This window comes from Ctenopharyngodon idella, chromosome 13 (genome assembly GCF_019924925.1).
Source record: "Ctenopharyngodon idella isolate HZGC_01 chromosome 13, HZGC01, whole genome shotgun sequence".
NCBI lineage: Eukaryota > Metazoa > Chordata > Actinopteri > Cypriniformes > Xenocyprididae > Ctenopharyngodon > Ctenopharyngodon idella.
This window is the reverse complement of record NC_067232.1, coordinates 11,521,540-11,543,487: the sequence shown is the minus strand read 5'-3', so window position 1 is coordinate 11,543,487 and position 21,948 is coordinate 11,521,540. Positions and strand designations below refer to the sequence as shown.

The 21,948-nt window shown below is 37.2% G+C and overlaps 1 protein-coding gene and 1 non-coding gene across 12 annotated transcripts; both read right to left on the bottom strand.

Annotated features, from left to right (window-relative positions):
* Nucleotides 1–539: 539 nt before the first annotated feature.
* Nucleotides 540–21,131, bottom strand: ldb1a (LIM domain binding 1a). 11 transcript variants are annotated; one of them, XM_051917798.1, is made up of 13 exons: nucleotides 21,014–21,131; nucleotides 20,785–20,824; nucleotides 18,063–18,163; nucleotides 6,832–6,934; nucleotides 6,591–6,635; nucleotides 6,156–6,231; nucleotides 5,854–5,959; nucleotides 5,556–5,728; nucleotides 5,102–5,224; nucleotides 4,137–4,220; nucleotides 3,937–4,060; nucleotides 3,378–3,526; nucleotides 540–2,838 (listed from the first exon to the last, which is right to left on the bottom strand). In XM_051917798.1, the coding sequence occupies exons 3-13, from the start codon at nucleotides 18,088–18,090 to the stop codon at nucleotides 2,608–2,610; spliced, it is 1,242 nt and encodes a 413-aa protein (XP_051773758.1). In that variant the 5' UTR covers nucleotides 18,091–18,163; nucleotides 20,785–20,824; nucleotides 21,014–21,131; the 3' UTR covers nucleotides 540–2,607. The 11 variants fall into 11 exon arrangements, with proteins under 11 accessions (XP_051773758.1, XP_051773760.1, XP_051773761.1 ...); XM_051917800.1 differs by having other exon boundaries at nucleotides 18,063–18,160; nucleotides 21,014–21,110; XM_051917801.1 differs by lacking the exons at nucleotides 20,785–20,824; nucleotides 21,014–21,131 and adding an exon at nucleotides 19,742–20,708 and having other exon boundaries at nucleotides 5,854–5,956.
* Nucleotides 5,293–5,426, bottom strand: LOC127525602 (small nucleolar RNA SNORA13). The gene has a single exon (XR_007933385.1). It is a non-coding gene; the product is annotated as a small nucleolar RNA SNORA13 (small nucleolar RNA).
* Nucleotides 21,132–21,948: the final 817 nt, after the last annotated feature.

Sequence of the window (21,948 nt, the reverse complement as noted above, 5' to 3'; positions counted from 1 at the left end):
AACCTTTATTACTTATTTTCTTCTGTGGAACGCAAAATATATTTTGAAGAATGTTGGTAACCAAACAGTTTTGGTGACCATTGAGTTCCATTATGTATAGAATAAATAAAATAAATAAATAAAAAATCTTCATGTCCCACGTAGGTTGAAACTCTAACAAATTATAAGGTAGTATAACTTAAGTTAAATTATAACTAATAACATTCCTAAGCATTTACATTAAGGGACATTTTACATTTATTCTTATTATTCCTGTTAACTGCCCTAACAATTTATAGTTCTATAAAAAGTAGGACATTTCCTGGTGGCCTTCGATCATTACTATGAACAACCAGGATGGCAAACACAGCTCTAACTACGTACAAAAAAAAACTTTTACACCCGGAGATGTTTGCAGAGGATCTTCCTGGGAATATAGTGTCAATAACACTCTAGTGACTATTACAGCTATTTACCTTTTTCTTATCAGAAATGGTGATAAGGTAACCTAACATATTTTAATGTATCGTTGATGTTTGTTAACCACACTCCAGGCATGATAGCTGTGAAAATGTGTTTTATTGGTACCATACATCAATTGTCAATGGTAGACACAAGGCAAAAAATATATTTGTAAAACAACCAAACAAATGGGCTCTGAAAACACAGGAAAGAGCACACCTGCTTTATAGCTGACTTGAGAAATGAACCCAAAACAACACTGGATTTTAGTAACAAATTAATGAAAAATGAATCTGTATGCTGTAGAATGGTTACATGTAGCTATATAGTCTCCGACCATTTTTATTGGTCAATGGAAGCCTTACAATAGAGTGCCCTATGTTGTTTTTAAAACCCAATACACTGTAACCTCAAAGGGGCTTCTAGGATTATTTTTACATTATCCAAGGTTTAATAAGAACTCTTATGGATTCATTCAAGAACTTATATATCATCTTAGGTTAATGAAATAACATAAAAATGAAATAATGTACAAAGGCAACATCAAATACACAGCAACATGTATCGTCTCGATATATATAATGCAATGGCAAACACTTTAAAAAAATAAATACATTGTACATTGACTTAAAAACTATAATCTACCTTTATAGGTGAAAGGTAGTTGTACCTTTAATGCATCTAGAAATGATTTGAAATGAGAGGTTCAGCTTTACTTTTGACATATGAATGGGTGAAGGGCACAGGTGTCCTAAAGAAGAGTAAATATAACTACACTTATACAGAACTTGGCTACAATCTTAAATATACAATCACAATTACACAAACAAAAAGATGAAAAAACTAAATCGTAATATAAATGTGTAGATTAAAGGATCTTGCTCCTTGGTCTGTAGCATCAGGGAAGAAAAAAAACAATGGCTGGTATATTAAAATTACATTTTATCAATTAGTGTGAATGACTGGGTTTACACAAAGGCATTGAGCTTGGTCTGTTCTTCTCAATAGGCTAAAAATCTCCAAGAAACAAAATCTTCATAGCTACGGTCTCAGGACTAAATGTGCCTCCAGCCGTTGTACTAACAGGATGTTGTGTAGGATTTAGATCCTGCGAACAATGAGACTGTTACAGCTGCAATAGCAAATGTCTGACACATGCAGTTCCCAGATATACATGCTATGATCATGAAATCTCATTTTCAATGACGATTGAAACAGAAACAAAGACAGATAGGTGTAAAGCTTAGAGCAAAGTAGCATCTACTTACAATAATATTGACAACAGTAACAATACAAAATTTGTTATTTTACATTGAGATTTGACAGCGTTTTCCAGTTAAAGATTATCAATTTTTTTGTTTTAATAAGAACAAAATTCATCATAATCATTTTTTTAAGAAAAATAGATCCAAAATACAGTGACAAGAGTGCAAAGGATATTTAGAGTTTTTGTTTGCTTGCTTATTTATTTTTTCTCTTTAGAAATCGTTATAAAAAATAAAAAAAAGAACAAGAAATCAAATAGAATGCAATCAATTTAAAAAAAAAAAAAAAAAAAAAAAAAAAAAAAAATCAAACACTTCTTTGAGTCTGGCATAATGGTCAGGCAAGCTCTCAGTGACCATTTCGGGTATGACCAAACTCAAGAACCTCAATGCTTTACACTTTATTTAGTTTTACTTTAAGGACTTTACGTAGTGGTTCTCAACTCCGGTCCTCAAGCTCCGGAACTGTACAGGTTTTTGTTCCAACCAGGTCCTACAAAACAAATAATTGAGTTTTTAAAAATGGAGTGTTGGGTTTGAATCTGAGGTGCACACAATGGTCATATCACTAAACGGTTAGATAAAAAGTGATCCTTTCCTGTCAAGTGAGCACAACAGAAACGGCCTTGCGTGTCAAAGCACAGCACGCACAGAGAGACCCGAGGTTGGAACAATAACCCACAGCCTGATCGCTAAGCCTGATCGACACACAGAAACGGATGGTGTTGGAAACGACTCTCAAAGAAACAAAACAACCAACAAAACGGCATGTCTCATGGCGACGGAGGATGAGGAGGGCCAATTTCACGTGTGACCAATTGAGGACTCTTCAACGCAGAAGACTAGGACCGGGTCATGTCCTTGAGCGGCTTCTCGAGCCTTTCGCTAGCCCCTAATACTTCTACTGTGATGACTGTGAGGTGGGGTTGTCATTTTTGCTCTCCTGGCTGGAGGGAGCTTTGCTGTTCCAGGGGCTGTTGGTGCCCAGGGCGGGGGAACTGTTGAAACTGTCCTCGTCGTCGATGCCATTGGCCGCATCAAACTGTGTGTTCTCCAGCCGCGTGATGAGCCGCTCATCCTCGTCCCCGAACTCCCCTCCCATCAGAGTGGGCTCTCCCACCACCATCACATCCTGCAGGGGACAGGAAGGGGCGCAAACATTATCCCCGCAACCCGGGGGTGCTCCGTAGGGGGACGCGGTGGCTTTCTACACCACATAGCAACTGCAGAAGGCACTGAGGAACTAGACCTCCACTATCCTGCCCACTACAAGCCCAAATCAGCACGGTGCACCAGCCACAGGAACTTAAACCAGCAGCATGCTGTATGTGAAAAAGGCTACGTTCACCATGCTGAACACTAAATAGCTCTGCCATGGTGGGCATCCCGGATCCTTGAGTGCTGCACGGGTTTCATTCCACCTCGGGTCTCTAGTGTTGGCTGCGTCTCTGGAGCTCAAAACACCCAACAGACTGACAAAAAGCACAAAAAACCCACAGACCTGCGGCCCTAAAGGACCAGGGACTGCCCAGCATTGGATCATGTCCACTTGTCTCTATGTTGGGTCTGTCTTCCTAGTATTATGCGTAACTTGAATACAAGCATTGGTCCACCCTCCTCCCGCTACCCATCTCCCACAGCTCAAAATGGACATCAAAATGAGATGCTTACAGGTACCTGGCTGGAGAGCGCAAAACTGCTGGCTGGACTTTTCTTTTTACTGTTGCTGTTGTTGTTGTTGCCCCCTCCGGAACTCATCGTGCTGCCGCCTGACATTTTTCGTTTTCTTCGCTTGTTGGGGGCTTGTCTCGCAGGCTCGGCTGGAGAAAGAACAGAGGGCAATATTTGAAACTCGCATGGGATCCCGCTGGATGCAGAGTTATTACTATTATAGTTTATAATAGTGTAGTGTATATATAGTATTATAGTATATATTGAATTCGTTTTTATTTACATTTTAAAGTTTTAGCAATTTTAGTGTTTTTTCATTGTTATTAGTTGTTTTTATATATGTTTATGTAGTTTTTTTTATTTCAGCGTTAAGAAATGTTGAGAAATGTTGCTTTGGCAACTAGCTGAAATAAAGTTTTTTATACTTAATTTATATGATATTTGATTTCAGTTAACATTTATTTCATTTCAAGTAACAAATGCCTTTTTATGGTTTTAGTTTACTATAAAAACCCTGGCTGTTTGTTTAACTTTTAAATGAAAGTCGCTCGATTCTCACCTGGTGGGGCCACCATCCTCTGCCATTTCTGAAACAGACAGGTTTTGAGGCAGTCTCGTGGGCTGAGACTGTACGTCTTGTGTCTGGACATCAGCTCCTGCATGGGCTCTAGGATTACACAAAGCTGTGGGAGAGGAAAAATCTGTTAGATGACAATGGATACGTAAAGCCACTGCAGCTGGAGATGGAAATAAACTTACTCGGAGGTAGTTCAGCGTAGAGTTAGATAAGCCACATCTTGTGATGTTTTTTGATAGCTGGTCAAGCATTTGAGGGTCTTGTGCCTGTTGTGGAAGACGTTTAGTAAATTAACATAAATAGTAGAGTAGTATAGTTTTTTGCCAATGGTTTACCAAAGACAAGCACAAATCATGGTAAAAAGAATCTATTGAAACTTTTTTTTAAAAATCATGACATTAAGAAAAAAATCTAGAGTTGAAATACTGCATAATATGGGAGACATTACATTTTTCCTTAAAATGTCTTAATTATGAAGTTAAAAAAAAAAAAAAAAAAAATATATATATATATATATATATATCACATCTACAGCTGAAATTATCTACAAATTATTGGAAAAATGGAATTAATGGTAGATATTACACTATAGAAATACTGTGAAATTTATTAGAATTTAAAATTACTGTTTTAATATATTTAAAAATGTAATTTATTTCTGTGATGACAAAGTGGATTTTTCAGCAGCCATTACTGCAGTCTTCAGTGTCACATGATTCTTCAGCAATCAATCTGATATGCTGATTTGGAAGAAACATTTCTTCCTCTTATTATTATTATCAATACTGAAACAGTTGTGCTGCTTAATGTTTTTTTAGAAACCACAATACATTTGTTGCAGTATTCTTTGATGAATAGAAAGTTTAAAAGTTTGTTTTGAAAAAGAAATCTTTTGTAACATTAAAAATGTCTTTACTGTCACTTTTGATCAATTTAATGCATCCTTGCTGAATAAAAGTGTTGATTTCTTTAAAAAAAAAAAAAAAAAAATCATACTAACCCAAAACTTTTGAATAGTAGTGTAAATACTTATTGATAGAGGGTTTTAGGACAAAACTATTGTTCTAATAATCTCAATATAGTGCAGACTTGCAAGTACTGTAATGATGTGAACTGAAAACAGCACAAACAATTATCCCAAACTCACATGCATTGCCAGGATGCTTCTCGGCACAACCTCTCTGTGCTGTCTGATGCTGAAGTGCCACGTCTTTATACGCATCATGTCATCAAACATAAACTCCAGGTACAGTCTTCCCTCCACACACACCTGAGGAGATGAAAGGACTTATGTACATTAAATGGCAATGGTAGCGATGGCCTACAATGATTCAATGGTTATGTTCTTATTGCAGAGCTTATTTAATGGAAGTACTTATATTTCCATTTAAGATCACAACAAGATTTAATATAAGCCTTTTCTGACACCGCATTCATTTTGAAAAGAAATGAACGGGCAACACATAAAGGCTATTTTTTGGATTTATTTCTGACAATAAACTTTACAAGATGTGCGTTGTGTAATGGTTGTCATACCAAAGGATATGCTTAGTTAACGTTAGTTTTAAAACTTTGGGTATAAACGCAGAAGAAAATGATACCTGTGTGAACATGGGTTTGCCGTTCTGTGTAACCATGGTGCACTGATCACAGTCCAGGGACACAAAGTTATTGTGGAACGACTCCTTGGGATGTTTCAGCACATAGAAAAGTTCAGTGGCCCCTCCCTCAAAAATACTCCTGAAGTACCGAGGGATCAACGTCCTACCAATAGCTGAAAACAGAAAAAATTTTGGACTGAGTTACAGGGGAAAAAAACAGAATGAATGGGTTTCCTTATATCTATATTAGATCACTCAGGTCAAATCGCTGAAGTGACTTCATGAAACAGAATATTACTATATCGTTTGGGTCCATCTTCCAGACAGAAAGTGATAGTCAGCATTGCATCATCTTCGAAAAACTCTGTAGTGAACGCATCCCACCACAAATTGTCACAATCCTGCTGAGAAAGCACAAACCCCCCCACACAATTCAACTATAGTCTTAATTAAAAAAAAATAAATTAAAAAAAAACCTTTAAAATGGGCAAAACAAGCAACATTTACATTGCACGATTTTGTATGATTTGTATGCATGTAAACAAACTACTGTTTCCTTTGCATTTGTACCATGAATGTTGATAAAGTGGTTTCTCTTACCTCTGTCCAATTCTGTAGTCTTTTGTTGAGCTCAAATATTCTGTAGTCTGTTTGATTTCCATACGGTGTGTGCCTCCTGTAACATGACATGCATTATCAAGAAAAAATATATTTCAAATAAAAGCTGAACTTTCTGTTCATCAAAGAATCACAATTTCCACAAAAATATTAAGCGACACAACTGTTTTCAACATTGATAATAAACTTTTTTCTAAATCAGCATATTAGAATGATTTCTGAAGGATCATGTGACAGTGAAGACTGGAGTAATGATGCTGAAAGTCAGCTTTGCCATCACAGGAATAAATTGCATTTTAAAATATACCGAAAGATGCAGTGAAACCAAAAGCTTTTGTATGTATTTACACCCTGTTCTCTGTCTCTTGAAAATATACTGCCATGGACAAAGATATTAACTGCCAAATAAGAGCTTACCCTATTCCAGGTTCCATGTAAGAGGGGGGATACATCGGTGTCGGACTGAAATATAAGGAGCATTATGAAAACTTTAATAATAAGCGACTTTCATTTGAAATGTCTACTGTATAATCAGTGTGATAGGTGTTAGCTAGATGTCAAGAAACTATTTCTTCAAAACTAGAAAAATGGCCAATTACTAGAAACACACACATGTAGTCTTCACCACGTAAAACATCGATCACAACATAAGTCTCACCCCACATCTCTATCCAGCATTGCTCCTGGGTGAAATGGAGGGAAGGCACTACCGTTGGGAGGCTCCTTTGGGGAGTACAGCTTGAATGACTTGGACGAACAGCCTATAGAAGTAAACACAGAAAGACAATGAGAGAGAGAACACAGTCCATTCAAACATAAAAGACTGCACATTTTATATTTAGAGTCCACTTACACAATATACAGACATGCCTACAAAGACATATATAATGATGCATTTAGTCCAGCTGTAGGTAAACAAGAGATGTCTATTTTTGTCCTGACTTCTCCACAACATCAGTCTTTTTGCATTTTATATATATATATATATATATATATATATGCATGTTGATCTGAGACTGAAGGAAATGACATCTTTAAATATTTCAATATTTCTCTAAAATAATAAAAACGATAAATATATTTTTAAAGACTTCTATGATAATTTCCCCACACCCTGGTAAGCACACACCATGTGATCACATGACATTGTGATTATTTCCCTGTAGCTTATGCACAGCCCATCCCCCATCTCAATTGAAGGATTCAGTTCCTCTTAGTCCTGCTATGTAATTCATCATGACAGTCAGTTAAAAGCAGAAACCCAAAAACAAGCCAAACAAGGACTAATCTAATACGCTGCACAATTCAATTAGCAATTTATTAAATGCAACATTCGTGCAGTGCTTTATGTTTCTTGCATATTTTAGTCACAATATATAATGACCACACAATGAAATTAAACTGGAATGCAATTACTAGGTCAGGATATACTAGGTCAGATGACCTAGATATCACACCTTTTGACTAATGAATTTCCATGACTATGATTTTTCGGTCACTCATGATTTCTGAATATGTATTTATTTTAAAACATTTTATGGATATTTCAGTAGCCAATGAAATATTTAGAACTTAGCGCAACAAGAAACATTTATATTCACTATAGAAATATCGGTAACACTTTATTTTACAGTCCTGTTCCCCATGTACATACTACTGTACTTTTTACAATGATAATTGGGCAATAACTAGGTACTAACCCTGAAGCTCCACCTAAACCTAACCCCTGTAGTTATCTTATATTACTCAGTATTTTCTTAGGTACGTACACTGTAAGTACATGTATGTAAACACTATGTAAAGTAAAGTGAAATATCCATGACTTTCTCAGGCCTGGAATTTACAATTTTACATATCCCTGATATTTCCAGTTTTTGCATGAGTTAACTGGGAAAAGGAGGCAAGGTTACATACAGATCTGCCATTCTTCTAGTCTGATGTACCATCCTGTCAATGTTCTGGCTCTGTGAGTTTTATAGTCTTTGGTTTTAGTAATCAGCCAAATTTGAATAAAGACATATATTCTATCCCATCTTTTGGATACATTACAGGTGGTTTTTATAACGCATTTTAGAAATGTAATCAGTATAGAAATCAGTATGAATATCATTCACGTCATTAACAATTACACACACACTGTTTAACTGACCCTCACACTGCATTTACCAGAACAACGTTTTATAATGTTATCTACAAACAAAGTAATTAAGAGTCCATTTAAATCCTTAAAAAAATATCATTTAAAGCAATTAAGAACTCCTGATATTGCACATGATTAAATACTGCATTTTATTGTATATTCACACAGATTAATAGTAACCACTTAATTCTCCTCTCCCTGTTGTTGGTGAACAGATTTGTGCTAAGCTACTATTAAGGTGTAGTCATACTAGATACATTTCATAATAAAGTGCATTGAAGTACTATTAAAAGATTCTGCTCTTATTTCAAACATTTATCGCACGTGTATCTGTAGCAATTTGTCTCTTGCAAGTCTCTATATTTGTCTACTGCAACAACAAACTTGATAGCCTAGCTTAGCCAGCCCTGGCTCTGAGTCCGAGCACAGGCGAGGCCCTGCACAGGTTAGCCGATTATCCGAACAGCGTAAACAGCATCACCATGGCGACGAAATTCAGAGCATTTATTTCCGCGTTTTCTCGTTTTAAAACTAAGCGTTGCTATGAATTTACGTTGCATGGAAGCTCAAGCACACCTGCAGGAATCCAAGCAGGAATTCGACGCTCTCTCTCCCCGGTGCTCCCTGATTATAATCCCGGTCTGTCGGTCGCTGTTTTTAAAACGAGGTGAGCTGAAACATCGGCCCCTTCAAACCATCGTGGTGTGCAAAAAAACAGGTACAAAATCCAGTTGCAGCGCTGGTAGTAGTAGACTGTGTTAAACAAGAACCGGACTCAAGGGGCAACGAGGAAAAGTGCCCGTGCAACCCTTTGTTCTTGATCATGAACAATGGTACAGGCCCTTCTTTCTCTCCGTGCAACCCCCCTCAACACTCCCTGCTCTGGTGGAGCATCAACCCCTCGCATTCCCATCCAATCAAACCCACCCCTCCCCCAGACACACGCTACTACTGCCTGCTTTCAGTACAGTACGCGTAGAAAGCCTACTGTAAATGTTGTCAAAAGACAAACAAGACCATAGACTAAAACACTAATTGACTAAACTTGTAAAATATTTAACATGAGTTGAATGAGTGCTGAGAGGATGCTGTGTTTACACCACCTACACATCTTCTGAAGACCCTGCCTATGGTTAAACATTCTCTAAAATGATTTTTAAGTTAGTTTGTATCATTTAAATTAATTGGAAACTTTGATATATCAAAAAAAAAAAAAAAAAAAGATTCTATATTTTTATAATTGTTATGTTTTTAAATTGGCATTTCATGAATCACATCACAATTGAAGTCATTTGGATGTTTCAACAACATGTGAACAAGTTGTGAACCTGTCTATAAAAACCTGAATTGCCGGAATTTTTAAGGTTTAACTGATTTACTACAAAAATACTAGGTCAAGGTGAAATACACATAAGCCATTGTCCTTAAATAATATAAGCTTATTGGACAATAAACTTACAGATGTGTAGAAAACTTATTTAGAATTATAAGAGGTTTAAGATGTTTTTTGTAACCTGTTGTGTTTTCTTTAAAGACACCATGGTGATTAATAAGACCTAAGATCTAAGATCTTGGGACTATTTTAAATTAATTAAAATATTTTAGGAGTTACATGGAAAATAAGCAAAAGATTATGACTGACTCTTATTTTTGATCATGACTTACAGAAACAGAGTTATAGTGGTGTTGCCTTGCAAAAGATGTTACAGGGATAGTTCACCCAAAAATGAAAATTTTGTCATCATTTACTCACCCTGTTGTTCTAAACCTGCATGAATTTCTTTCCTCTGCTGAACATAAAAGAAGATATTTTTTAAAAAATGTTGGTAACCAATCGGTTGATGGACCACATTGACTTCCAATGGGGTCCATCAACTGTTTGGTTACCGACATTCTTAAAAATATCTTTTGTGTTCAGCAGAGGAAAGAAATCAATACGGGTTTGAAACAACTTGAGGGTGAGTAAATGATGACAGAATTTTAATGTTTGGGTGAATGCTGTCAAATGTTCACAGGAAATAAATTGATATGCAAATGCTATCATGCTGAACTCTTGCCTTGTGATATCAGTGCTTTAATAATGTTTTCACAGAAAAAAGAAAAGACTATAAGAGACACTTGCAAAAATCAATAATAACAAAAAAAATGTTTTATAAAATGTCTTTGCATTACACTAAATCAATCACAGTTTTTTTTTTTTTTTTTGTCCTGTTAATTATATCACAAGTATGTCACTAGGATCAAAATGCCAGTTTCTTTAAGTGAAATGAAATTAAATAAACACTTGGTCAGTTTACTCGCACTGATGTTATTTCAAATCCATTATATATATATATATATATATTTATATATATATATGAAGACATAAAATTCTTTCTCTTTGACTGTGGGTCAAATCAGCATAATGAATTCATAATGAATTGCTGTGGGTCACATGTAGGCACGTGTGATGGTTCAGACCCATCCACTGTCTTAGATAGAACAATATCGCCCCCTAGTGTAATGAACGCGCAAAACCCTAAATCTCCTGAATTCACAGGACTGCAGCACAAATTTAACGAGAAAGCTGTGAGCTAACTTCATAATAAGACACGAGTGATGCTTATATAAATGAGCGTGTGTAATCAGGATGACAGGTACCTCAGCATGGGTATATTATTTTAAAAGTCTGAAGACTTTAGGATCTAATAAGCTGCTCGGTTAAATGGTACATTCAGACACTAAAAGATAATAGCTCAACTTACACTGGGGGCTGTTGCTGAATTCATTTATTAACTTTATGAAGCTTTATGAACGTCCTTTGTGTGCAGCAGTGAAGCTGTTCTCATTTTAACTCCTCTGGTTTGAATGAAGGATTGCCTCTGTGGAGAAAACTCCATCCTTCACCGCCATGGCTGACAAAATCTCTCTCCCTGATGAGGCCTCTGCTTCCCTTGCAGTGCTCCAGGGGCTCTTTGTTATGCCACTGCCTCATCTCTCCCAAACACAAGCACAGGAGGAGCCATGTGCCTCGCGCTCACCCAGGCTGCTCACAGCTACACGGCTGGCAGAGCGCGATAATGCTCTGGCGACAGACGACATATGTGAGGGCCATACTAACTACTGTGGGGGACTGACTGCAGTACAAATCATATCTAGTCTGTCCTCCACTCAGAGGAATGTGCAGGAAAGGAATCTCATGATGTGCTGTTCACAAAAGATAGTCTACACATTTGAATTTTTAATTAAATCTGTGTAATCAATCCCTAAATCCTGATTAGGATTTATATTACTGAATGTGTGAATGTTTTGTTTGGGGTTCCCACGGTCCTGGAAAACCTGAACATTTTAGGGAATTTCAATTTGAAATTAATAAAGTCTTAAAAAGTCATGAACATTTCTAGTGTTTCAATAGTTAATTTAAATATTTTATATTCTGAAGTGTTGCACTTCTTTGTGAGATCTTACAGATCTGAATATTTATCCTGTCATCACAAACTGGAAAAATCATGGATTTTTTAAAAATTTTTTATCAAAAATATTTCAGTACAAAATTACAGGAGGAAAACATGAAATTCAAGTATCTTTAAATGTATTATCAAGTTTTATGTTATTATACTTTTATAAGTTTTATTAATTAAATATGTTATGTAGTTAATCATAAAGCTAGGCTATTCTTAAAATGTTCTTTCAGGAGACTTCTTTCAAAAATCCCAAACTTTTGAACAAAATGGTTTTGGTAAAAAATTTTTTTTTTTTTTTTTTTTGTCTCTTATGCTCACCAAGGCTTTGCTTAGTAATCCATTAAAACTGTAATACTGTGAAATATTATTACAATTTAAAATAACTTTTTTTCTATTTTAAAATGTAATTGATACCTGTGATGGCAAAGCTGAATTTTTAGTATCATTGCTCCAGTCTTCTGTGTCACATGATCCTTCAGTAATCATTCTAATATGCTGATTTGATGTTTAAGAAACATTTCTTATTATTATCATCAGTGCTGAAAACAGTTGTGCTGCTTCATATTTTTGTGGAAACCGTGATGTATTTTTTCAGGATTATTTGATGAATGGAAAGTTCAAAAGAGCAGTATTTATTTGAAATAGTAATCTTTTGTAACATTATAAATGTCTTTACTGTTGCTTTTGATTAATTTAATGCATCCTTGCTGAATAAAAGTATTACTTTCTTTCAAAACAAAACAATAAAATCTTTCTGATGCTAAATATGACTCCCCTTTACTAAAGCAATGTGCACACTTTAAAAGCCTGCCTCTGTTTCAACAGGTGATGATGTTCTGATGACCCAGCAGGGATCAAACTGCCTCTTCAGGCCTTATAAAGCTCCTGCTCTACAGGTGATTCCTTTCTTTTCATCACAATCCACTCATTACCACCTAAAAGTCTTACAGGCATTTGATTGCCAGAGACATATGCAAAGCTAAGTGAACCCACTGCTGGATTAAATTGACTGGCTTTTTTTGTTGCAAGCATCTCTTTAAGCCGTTAATTCACTTGGAAACATGCGTTGCACTGCTGTGAGAGGAAATATGAGGGCTCTGAAATGCCCACGCTTAACAAATATACTGTGAGTACTCTAACTACTGCTGCACTGCAGTGGTTGCTGGTTAAAGATGTGGGCAAAGCACTTAACCTTAGGTCGCTCCATGGGGACCGAACATGTAATAAATATACTGTAAGTCACTTTGGATATGAAAGTGTCTGATAAATGACTAATAAGTAACTGTGGTGTTTGTTGACTTTGTTGGCAAACGCTCTATGCTATCAAACACCAGTGTCAGACCTCAATAGGCAGCAGGAAAAATACTGGACGAGAATGCAGAGAAAAATCAATGAGCAGTAAAACACACTGAGGAAAACACATTTGCTGTCAATGGGAATAAAACAGTTCAGGCACTTTAGGTGTTCCCTACATAAAACACACTTCAGGTATAGAGAGAGTGTGAGGGGTCTGTTGTGATCAGACTCAGCGTGTTTCCCTTGGCAACAGCAGCCGCAGGGACGGGTCATGGGAGTTTATTGAGGTCTCAGGAACCACTGAGTTGGAAATCATAGAGAAGCAAACAGCTGATCCTCGTCACTCTACAATATACAGATGCCTTTGCTTACTTTTCCTTTTATTGCTGCAGTTCTGATTTTTTTACATTTTCTAACATTTACAATCGCTTATCTATGTAATTATTTGTGCTCAACTAAAGCACTGCCCTTTTTGTGATTATAAAACTACATTTTTACACTTGTATATATTTCAAAGACTCGTACAACAAATTACTTTTACTACTCTTACTGCAACTAAATTACGCCAATAGGTGGCGACAAGTGATTGTCTATAGCCTAATGAGTCACGATTCAGTCAAGAACAAAACTACGGTGAATTCGGAAGCCTAATCGATTAATAAGCCTTCTGCTCTTACTTTTTCTATCATATATTTGGAAGACATTTTAAGAGGAGTATGACAGTACGCTATTCCGAATTCAGCCCAAGTGTATTTATGAGTGAGTCATTGATTCATTCACTCAACCGATTCGCGCAAAAACATTGATTCATTCAAGAACGAATATACCATTACTGTGTTGCTGGCTTCGTTTGAAACTATTTTCGATGACGGAGCAAAAACAGACAAACCAACTGTTAATATTGTGCCTAAAATGTAAGTTACTCAATATTAACTCCTTGTTTATTGGACTGTTAGCCTACATAGTAGCAATATCACATTTCAGTACGGTTGAGATTACCTAGCTGCAGCCGAATATAAATACTGTGACCCATTTATGCTGTATGAGAAGAACAAGACATATTATTTTGTAACTGTTTTTTTTTTTTTTTTTTTTTTTTTACGGAGAAACAACACAAGTAGCCTGCGAACCATTCTTGAAAGTGGCATGTATGTATTTTAGAAATTAAGCTGTCAATAGAATAACATTATTTTGAATTCTTCAGAAAGCAGAATGAAACATTAATGATTTCAAATTCTATAAATGTCGTAAAAAATTTTAATTGACACCTTAAGTTAATATGCTGGCTGACTTACAATGCCCTGAAATTAAATAATTAATTGCATTAATAATGTCAGAATCTGTAAATGTGGTTAAAAAAAAGATTTAAACGGTTAAAAATGTTTAATTAATATCTTACGTTAACATGCTTTTCTGACTGCCCTAAATCACATAATACCCTAAATTACCTAAATATTCAGCAAATGTGGTAAAAATTATTGCATATTTGTAAAATAAATCAATTAATTTCCTTTCAAATGTTCTGCAGAATCCCAAGCACCCATGGTTCCCAGACGGACCCCAGTTTGAAAACTTGTGGAAAACAGCATAGCTCTCATCATAAAGCCGCACATTTTAAGGTATCATCCATTTCCATCGCACAAAGTCACATGCCAAAGTTTAATACTAATAGAGGTACAAATATAAGCAATAGCAAAAGTAATGCTTATCCTACCAAGCACTATTAATAAATCTTCATTCAGTCCATAAAATCATGTGTCCTTTTTGTTCAGACAGCGCATTGATTCTTACAGTGGCGGAGTTGTGCAGCTGGCAAATGCCAGCTCTCATCTAATATTTCCTCACCATCATTGACACGTGACATAACGAGTTCTAACATCCCCGTCTAATGCTGACAAGTTGAGGGGAGCTGATTTTCTGCACAGGAAGCCATTTTGTTCTAGCTCTGTGTAATGAGACAGATCTGTGAGCCACGGGCTGGAGAGGGGGGAGATGTTGCACACGCGCACACAAATGCACACTAAACGCACCATGCACAGGCATTGCCAGTCCAGCAGGGAGATGGTAAATCAGCGCAGCTTCTCTTAACTTGACAGGCACACCCTAACCCTTTCACTGTTGTGCAACTTGAAACAGGCTCGCTTTGTGACTATTTTAGCTTTTCTTAAAGTCATTTCCTACGAATCAAGGGGCCATGTGACTTTCTGCGTGAGGTAACAGGACACATGCTGATATCAAGTACTTGTGGGTAAGAGGTAGAGAGTCGAGTGGCAGAGAGCAGCTGGATGGAGCTTAGTATCATGTAAATAGCTCACATTTAAAAGCGTTAGTATGGGTTGTTATCTAGCTCAAACAAAGCTATAAAAGAGGCCATTAAAAGTGTGCAATCCGTGCTCAGCGATATATCCGCAAATCCAGACAGGAAGATCACGGCAGCCCACTGTACGTGCAGCCCACACGAGCATAGGAATGTAAACAAACCAGACTTCAAACGAAACCTGTGTTGAGGGGAGGGACATGCGCTGTAAGCACAGATTGCATCGTGTTTCTGACAGAGGTGAACATCACAAGCAGATTTTTACGGTGCTCCTCTGCCTTTTATGAAATGGCGCAGTGGGACCTCACACAAAAGCAAGAAAGAGCCGTCTCTCGCACTCCAAGCCTCCGTTTCAGTCTTGCTCTTTCTTCTCTTCGCCCTCTTTCCCGCCTCCCTCTTCACAAAAAAGGAAAGCAATCAGACAGGACACATGTCTGTGGAAATTTCCATGACTACGCTCGTAAAAATGTACCCTTGTGACTTGATTTTAAACAAATGTTATGTGCCAAATTTTGGCTTGTTTATCAATGGGGTTGCCAGAGAGGCTTTTGTGGTTGGCTCTTGCGCTGAGATAAAAATCTGACTTGAGAGAGTCTGAAGAAACTGCTTGCCTTGTGTTTATGGCACAGAAACAATCCCCACACCGGTCCAAACTTGCCTTGATGCCATTCACCCTGTTTTTAATCTTTATCACAGTGAGGGAGAGGACAAGCATTTTGTTCCTTGTAATTGTGATTATCTTTCCACGATGCCACAGATCTCAAGAACATGAAGTTTGGCACTTGGAAACTCCTATAGACTGAACATATGGACTCTATTAAAAACATATTTAAGTGATTCAGAGACTATAACTTGTGAGAGAAAGACTGGGTCAGAAACAAGGGTGCCTTGTGTCTAATGGTGTAAATTTGTCCTCTCTATTTAGGTGACGGCGCACACTGGGCTCCACAGCAAAGTCAACATATGCTACATCACTGCTTCCAGCATGCTTGACCACACTCAAACAAGCTACACACATTCATTCACAGGTAACCTTTGGACTTAAGAGACTAAGATTCTAAAAGGTTAAAGATGGCAAAAGAATGAGGAAAGCAGCTTTATATCATCATTGTGTCACTCTTAACGATTTTACACAAGGTGTATGGTCAAACTACGCAAGTCTCATGAAGTTTCATGTTGCCATTGATTGGACCACACAGTTCTGTTAAATCTGGTTTAGAGATTCCCTATGAGGATACTTGCTGTTAGATCACCAGCATGGAGCCATGTCTCCAAGAGCATCTCTTGAATCTCAGCCAAGGCCAGTGGTGCTAACATTTTTATGAAGATTCTGTCCCATCGTAGAGTGTGGCACCAGCAACACAAAGGTCATGGGTTTGATTTGAACTCATCAAATGCATACTTTAAATGTAAGTAAGTTGTTTCGGATATATTTATGTAAATATTAATATTTTTAAAACATAAAAATATAAGATTTTTAAAAACAAATAGTATATATATATATATATATATATATATATACACTTTGTATTAAAAAATTACATATTTATATTATACGTTATATATATGCATAATTATAACAGAAATTTAAAAAATACAAATAAATACAAATGATAAATTTACATATATATGCATAAATGCACTGTAAATATTTAAAAATATAAAAATTTAAATTAATGAATTCATACATAAATTATCAGTTTATTGTTATGCATAATACATATAAATAAACATGAATAAATATATAGAAATTAGAAATATAATATATATAAATATGAATAAATATAAAACCTATTGGTATGTATTATAAAAGTAATAATACTAAAAAATAAATCTAACTATTTATACAAATTAATATAAATATAAAATAAGAATGATTTGTATTTTTATTTTTAAAAACACAGTGATTTATGCCTGTGACTAATTGTGCAATTCCTCTTATATAAATTAGTTAAGACAGATGTCTCTATTCAACATTCTCAAAGTAAGAACAGCTGCCAAAAAAGTCAATGCCTTTGATTTCAAACTCCTTCAATATGTGAAAAATGTTTGCAATGCAGATAAATGAATTTGTGTTGGAAGTTTTTTCCGTTACAGAAACAGTCCATATATTTTTCCCTGCCATCAGCACAAATGGAAAAAGAACATGATTCATGAAGGAAAAACAAAGAGAATATGTTTTTCATAACCGTCAGAAGGTTAAACTGCCACAATGTAATGCTCAATCAAAAGCCTTTACTTGTTTCTCTATGCAAAGCAATTTAAGTTGCGAGCGAAAGCTGACGTCATATGAGAAAGGAAAGCACTCCGTGCAACTATACACACCAGTCAGGGAGGCTATTCAAGTCACAGCAATGTCCAGGAAGTCTCTGCTCTGAGTTCACACAAATTTCTTGAACAAACTAATGCATGCCGTTGCATGCACAAATAAAATACACAAATGAACTTCTAAAACAAATGTCGCCATACAGGAATGCTTATTTATTTAATGCTCCTTTCCCATTCAAAAAAACAGGCCATAGATACAGTGCAGAATGCAACATATGACCTAAGTGGTTCCACATTATTGGTGCATGAGAGATGTGAAATCTTCCAGGTATAGTCTTCTCCCTTTCATTCCCCAAAACCCCATGTTGTTTCGCAACTCCTGCCTGAAGCCGTCCATGCAGAAGAGATGGAATTAGAGCTCTTACCTGGGCAAGCACAACCTCCAACAGACATCTTCTCACATGTTTGGCACTGCTCTTAATGAAATGGTGTTGTTCAGTCCACGCACTGTTAGCATGGGCTTCTTCTGAGAAAGAGAAACAGGCAGAAAGGGGTGGGGAGTCAGTAGGAGGAGGGCACAAAAATCAAAATGTAGAAACAAGAGCTCAGCGAGAAACAGGAAGTAGGAATTACACTCCTGCTCGACACTGCGCCCAGGTTCATTAATATGCAAATTGCAATACTTGTGGGAGGGAGAAAATATGAGAGTGAGAGAGACAGAGAGTGTGTGTGTGACACAGGAGAGGATCAGAGAGGGAGGGAGAAGGGAAGCGAGAGCCAACATTGTCAAAGTGACCTGTGAGGCACATTTTAGAGCACACTGGCCATGTGATGCTGTTCTTTTTTTCTCTCTATGTATTGCCTATTTTTGCCTTGTGCTGCTAACGGAGATAAACAGAGGCAGCCAGAGCCCAGAGGCATGGAGTCATTACCGCCTAGTGGAGCTACGACACACAGCATAAACACACACATGCACACGTACAGCCTGCCCTCCTGATGCTCCCTGGGGTCTGCTGCACAGCTCAACCCTGCCAGAGTGAAACACACACACTCTATATGCTGCATGACTGATCTCCCTTCTCCTCATACAGCTGTCCTTCTCCTCTCTGCATTTTCTGTGAATGTCACTAACCTGTGCATTGTTCTCTCTTTGATACATTCACAAAAAGTAGTGTGATGTAGAGATGCACAATATATTGGTATCATATCAGTTATCAGCCAATAAATATACTAGATTTAAAAAAAAAAAAGAAAAAAAAAAGAATTATCTGTATCAGTCAGTATTGGATATTTAGTGGTTCATGCTTATTTCCCTCATTTTTTTATTTAAATTACTTTCGTCGTCATCTAACAAATGTTAATATTTGTATAATAAATATTGTTATGCATATATTGTAATGCAATATATGTACATATAAAGGTTATTAGTAAAATTATAAGTGTTATAGTAAATAATAATATAAAACACTAATTAATATGCATAAGCATTTAAAACATTTGTAGTTTTAGTGTTTTTTATTTATTTAGAGTAAAAAGCATAGATAGATAGATAGACAGACAGACAGATAGACAGACAGACAGACAGACAGACAGACAGATAGATAGATAGATAGATAGATAGATAGATAGATAGATAGCATGGTATTTACATGGTACTTCTAAGAATACCATGGTTATTCAATGTCCAGAAACATAGTAATACCTTTTTCTGTAATTATAGCTGTGATTTACTCTTAATTATAACAGATTGATTTTGTTAATGGTTTCTATATTCATAATGCATGATATCTACAATCAAGTTACATTTAGGAATAGCATGCCATTTCCATTGCACATGTCCAAAAACATGGTAACCTTTTTTCTAAGGATAATAACTGATTTATTCATAATGACTTTGTTAATGGTTACCATATTCATATAGCATAATATCTACAAGGTACATTAAAGTACTTTTTAGAATACCATGGTCTTTCCATGGTACATGTCAAAAAAAACATAGAAATACCTTGTTTTATACATTTAGCAACTGTTATTTATTCATACCAACAAGAAAATGGTTCAGTTAATGGCTACAGACAGTTTAGATTAAAAATTCAAAACGTACCTGTGGTACTGGGACATCGGAGAGACAGCCCAGAGAGTGTGCTAAGGTGTCTGATTTCTTCAAGGAGCCAGCATTTAAAACTGACTGAGCACTCACAGAAAACACTACAATTTAGGAGTTATTCACTTTGTAATTAAAAAAAGCTCAGCATTTGTCTTTGTCTCTAAGTGCAGGCTCACATCTTCAACCCTCCCTGTTTCAGAGACTCATTGGCTATCTCATAGTCCCAAAGGACAGACAGAGGTCCCTGTCCACATGGCACCCACTCTGTGTCAGCCCCGCGATCGACCCGACGCCTCCCCCGCTTTGCCCTGCTTCTCCCTTCTCAAAGCCTCTCCCTCCAGTGGGCTGTGCTTCTAACTACCGAATCTCACACACCACTGGTCCTTTACGTCCCCTGTCAAAGCCGCCTGACAACTCCAGAGAGGGGGGTGGGAGCGAGCACTCAGCAACCTCTTGATTTCACAGACTCTCATCCAGCGTATCTAGGGAACAGTGCACTGCTTTCATCGCGCCGCTGTTATTACATGTCACCTGTCACTCAAAATCAATATGCTGACACTGAGACAACACTCTCAATCCCACACAGGCACGAACGACCAGCCAATCAGATATAAAATCAGATGTATTCTGCAAGTCCCTGCAATTATTTACTCTTAAAATACCTCTGATGAACTCATTTGATTTACTTTCCTCAGCCGAGAAGGAGCTGCGGTCCAAAATGCAGTGAGCGAAGAACAAAGAGAGCCACTCCATGGAGAATAATTTCACATTGAGGGGTTTCCTTGCGCCTTTGTAGGAAATGGCTTTTTGTTTTCAGAGCCACAGATTGGCTTTGAAGCGCTGAGCCTCGGGAGATGCTCTTCACCACAGACTGCACAATCAGGTCTCCCTCCCTCCCTCTCCTTCGTCCTCAGTCACACACTCTCACACTCCAACTCACGGCTCTGCTGAAAACAAAGATGATCCCTCCTCTGTCTTTCCTCTGACACCACCATTGTTGAAGCCTAGATGTTTACCTGCGTGCGCTGACACTCACTCACCTTCCCTCGCAGTTACGACGGCGTTCCTGGTGCTGTCGCGCTGTCGAGAAACAAACAGAGAGGAAGGATCTATAATCAACTCCTGATCCAATTAAGTGCGTGAAAAGAATAACAACAAAAAAGGGAAAAAAACAAGTCGATTTATCACCACTTGAATTTAAAAAAACAAAACAAATGAATCTAATCAAGTTAAGAAATGTTCCACATTGTTTGCCTCTCCACAATTTACCTCTTTGAGGTCTGTGCTGTTTGTGGTAGTCGAAGCTCGGTGTATTGATGATCTGGAGCTGGGTCAATTAGCCCTAAAAAGCATGGACAGAGAAAGAGAGAGAGAGAGAGAGAGAGAACGTAGAGGAGAGCAAAAGGAGGAGGCGGGAGAGAGCGCATGGATCCACTGGAATAAATATGACGCAGAGCCAGAGCAACTTCTCCAGCCCGCTGTACCCAGCGAGGGCACTGTCACCATGGCAACGGCAGAGCAGTGATAGCTCGCCGGGGCACACAAGGCACGGCATTATTCTGTCTCTCACTCACTGGAAATACACAGTTCCACTCAGGCGGCGAGCACGTAGGCAGGCGGACAGGCGCCTCGTGTTCAATTAACTCTACTCGTTCTGGGCCCCAGGAGCCCAGCCACCTGTGACCTGCGACGAGGAAGGACGTTGCTTAATGCAAAGATTATCTGAGAACACGGCAAATGGGTCATAAATCAGCATTCGGAGACGGATCCTTACAGACTGTATATTAAACGAGGCAAAGAGTTTGCCTAATTATGTTGAATGGGAAGAGTTTATATGGCATTATCAAATGAGAAATGTTTATTAGCTTGCTGAAAAAAACTTGGTTTGTTGGTCTTTGCTGGTTTAAACTGGACTTCCAGAATGGTTAAGCTGATTTTAGCTGAATGCCAGCTGGTCACCTAGACTGACCAGGTGAAAAATGCCTGAAAACCATATAAAACAAGCCAAAAAAAAAAAAAAAAAAAAACCAGCTTAATCTAGTCTTCTGGTCTGGCTGGGAGACTGGCTCAAGAGCAGCTTGATAAGGCTGGGAGACCAGCTTAAACCAGCTAAGGATAGTTTAAGTGTTTTTTTTTTTTTTTTCAGATGATATATTCATTAGTCTACTACAAAACCTAAGTTTTTTGCTGGTCTTAGCTGGTTT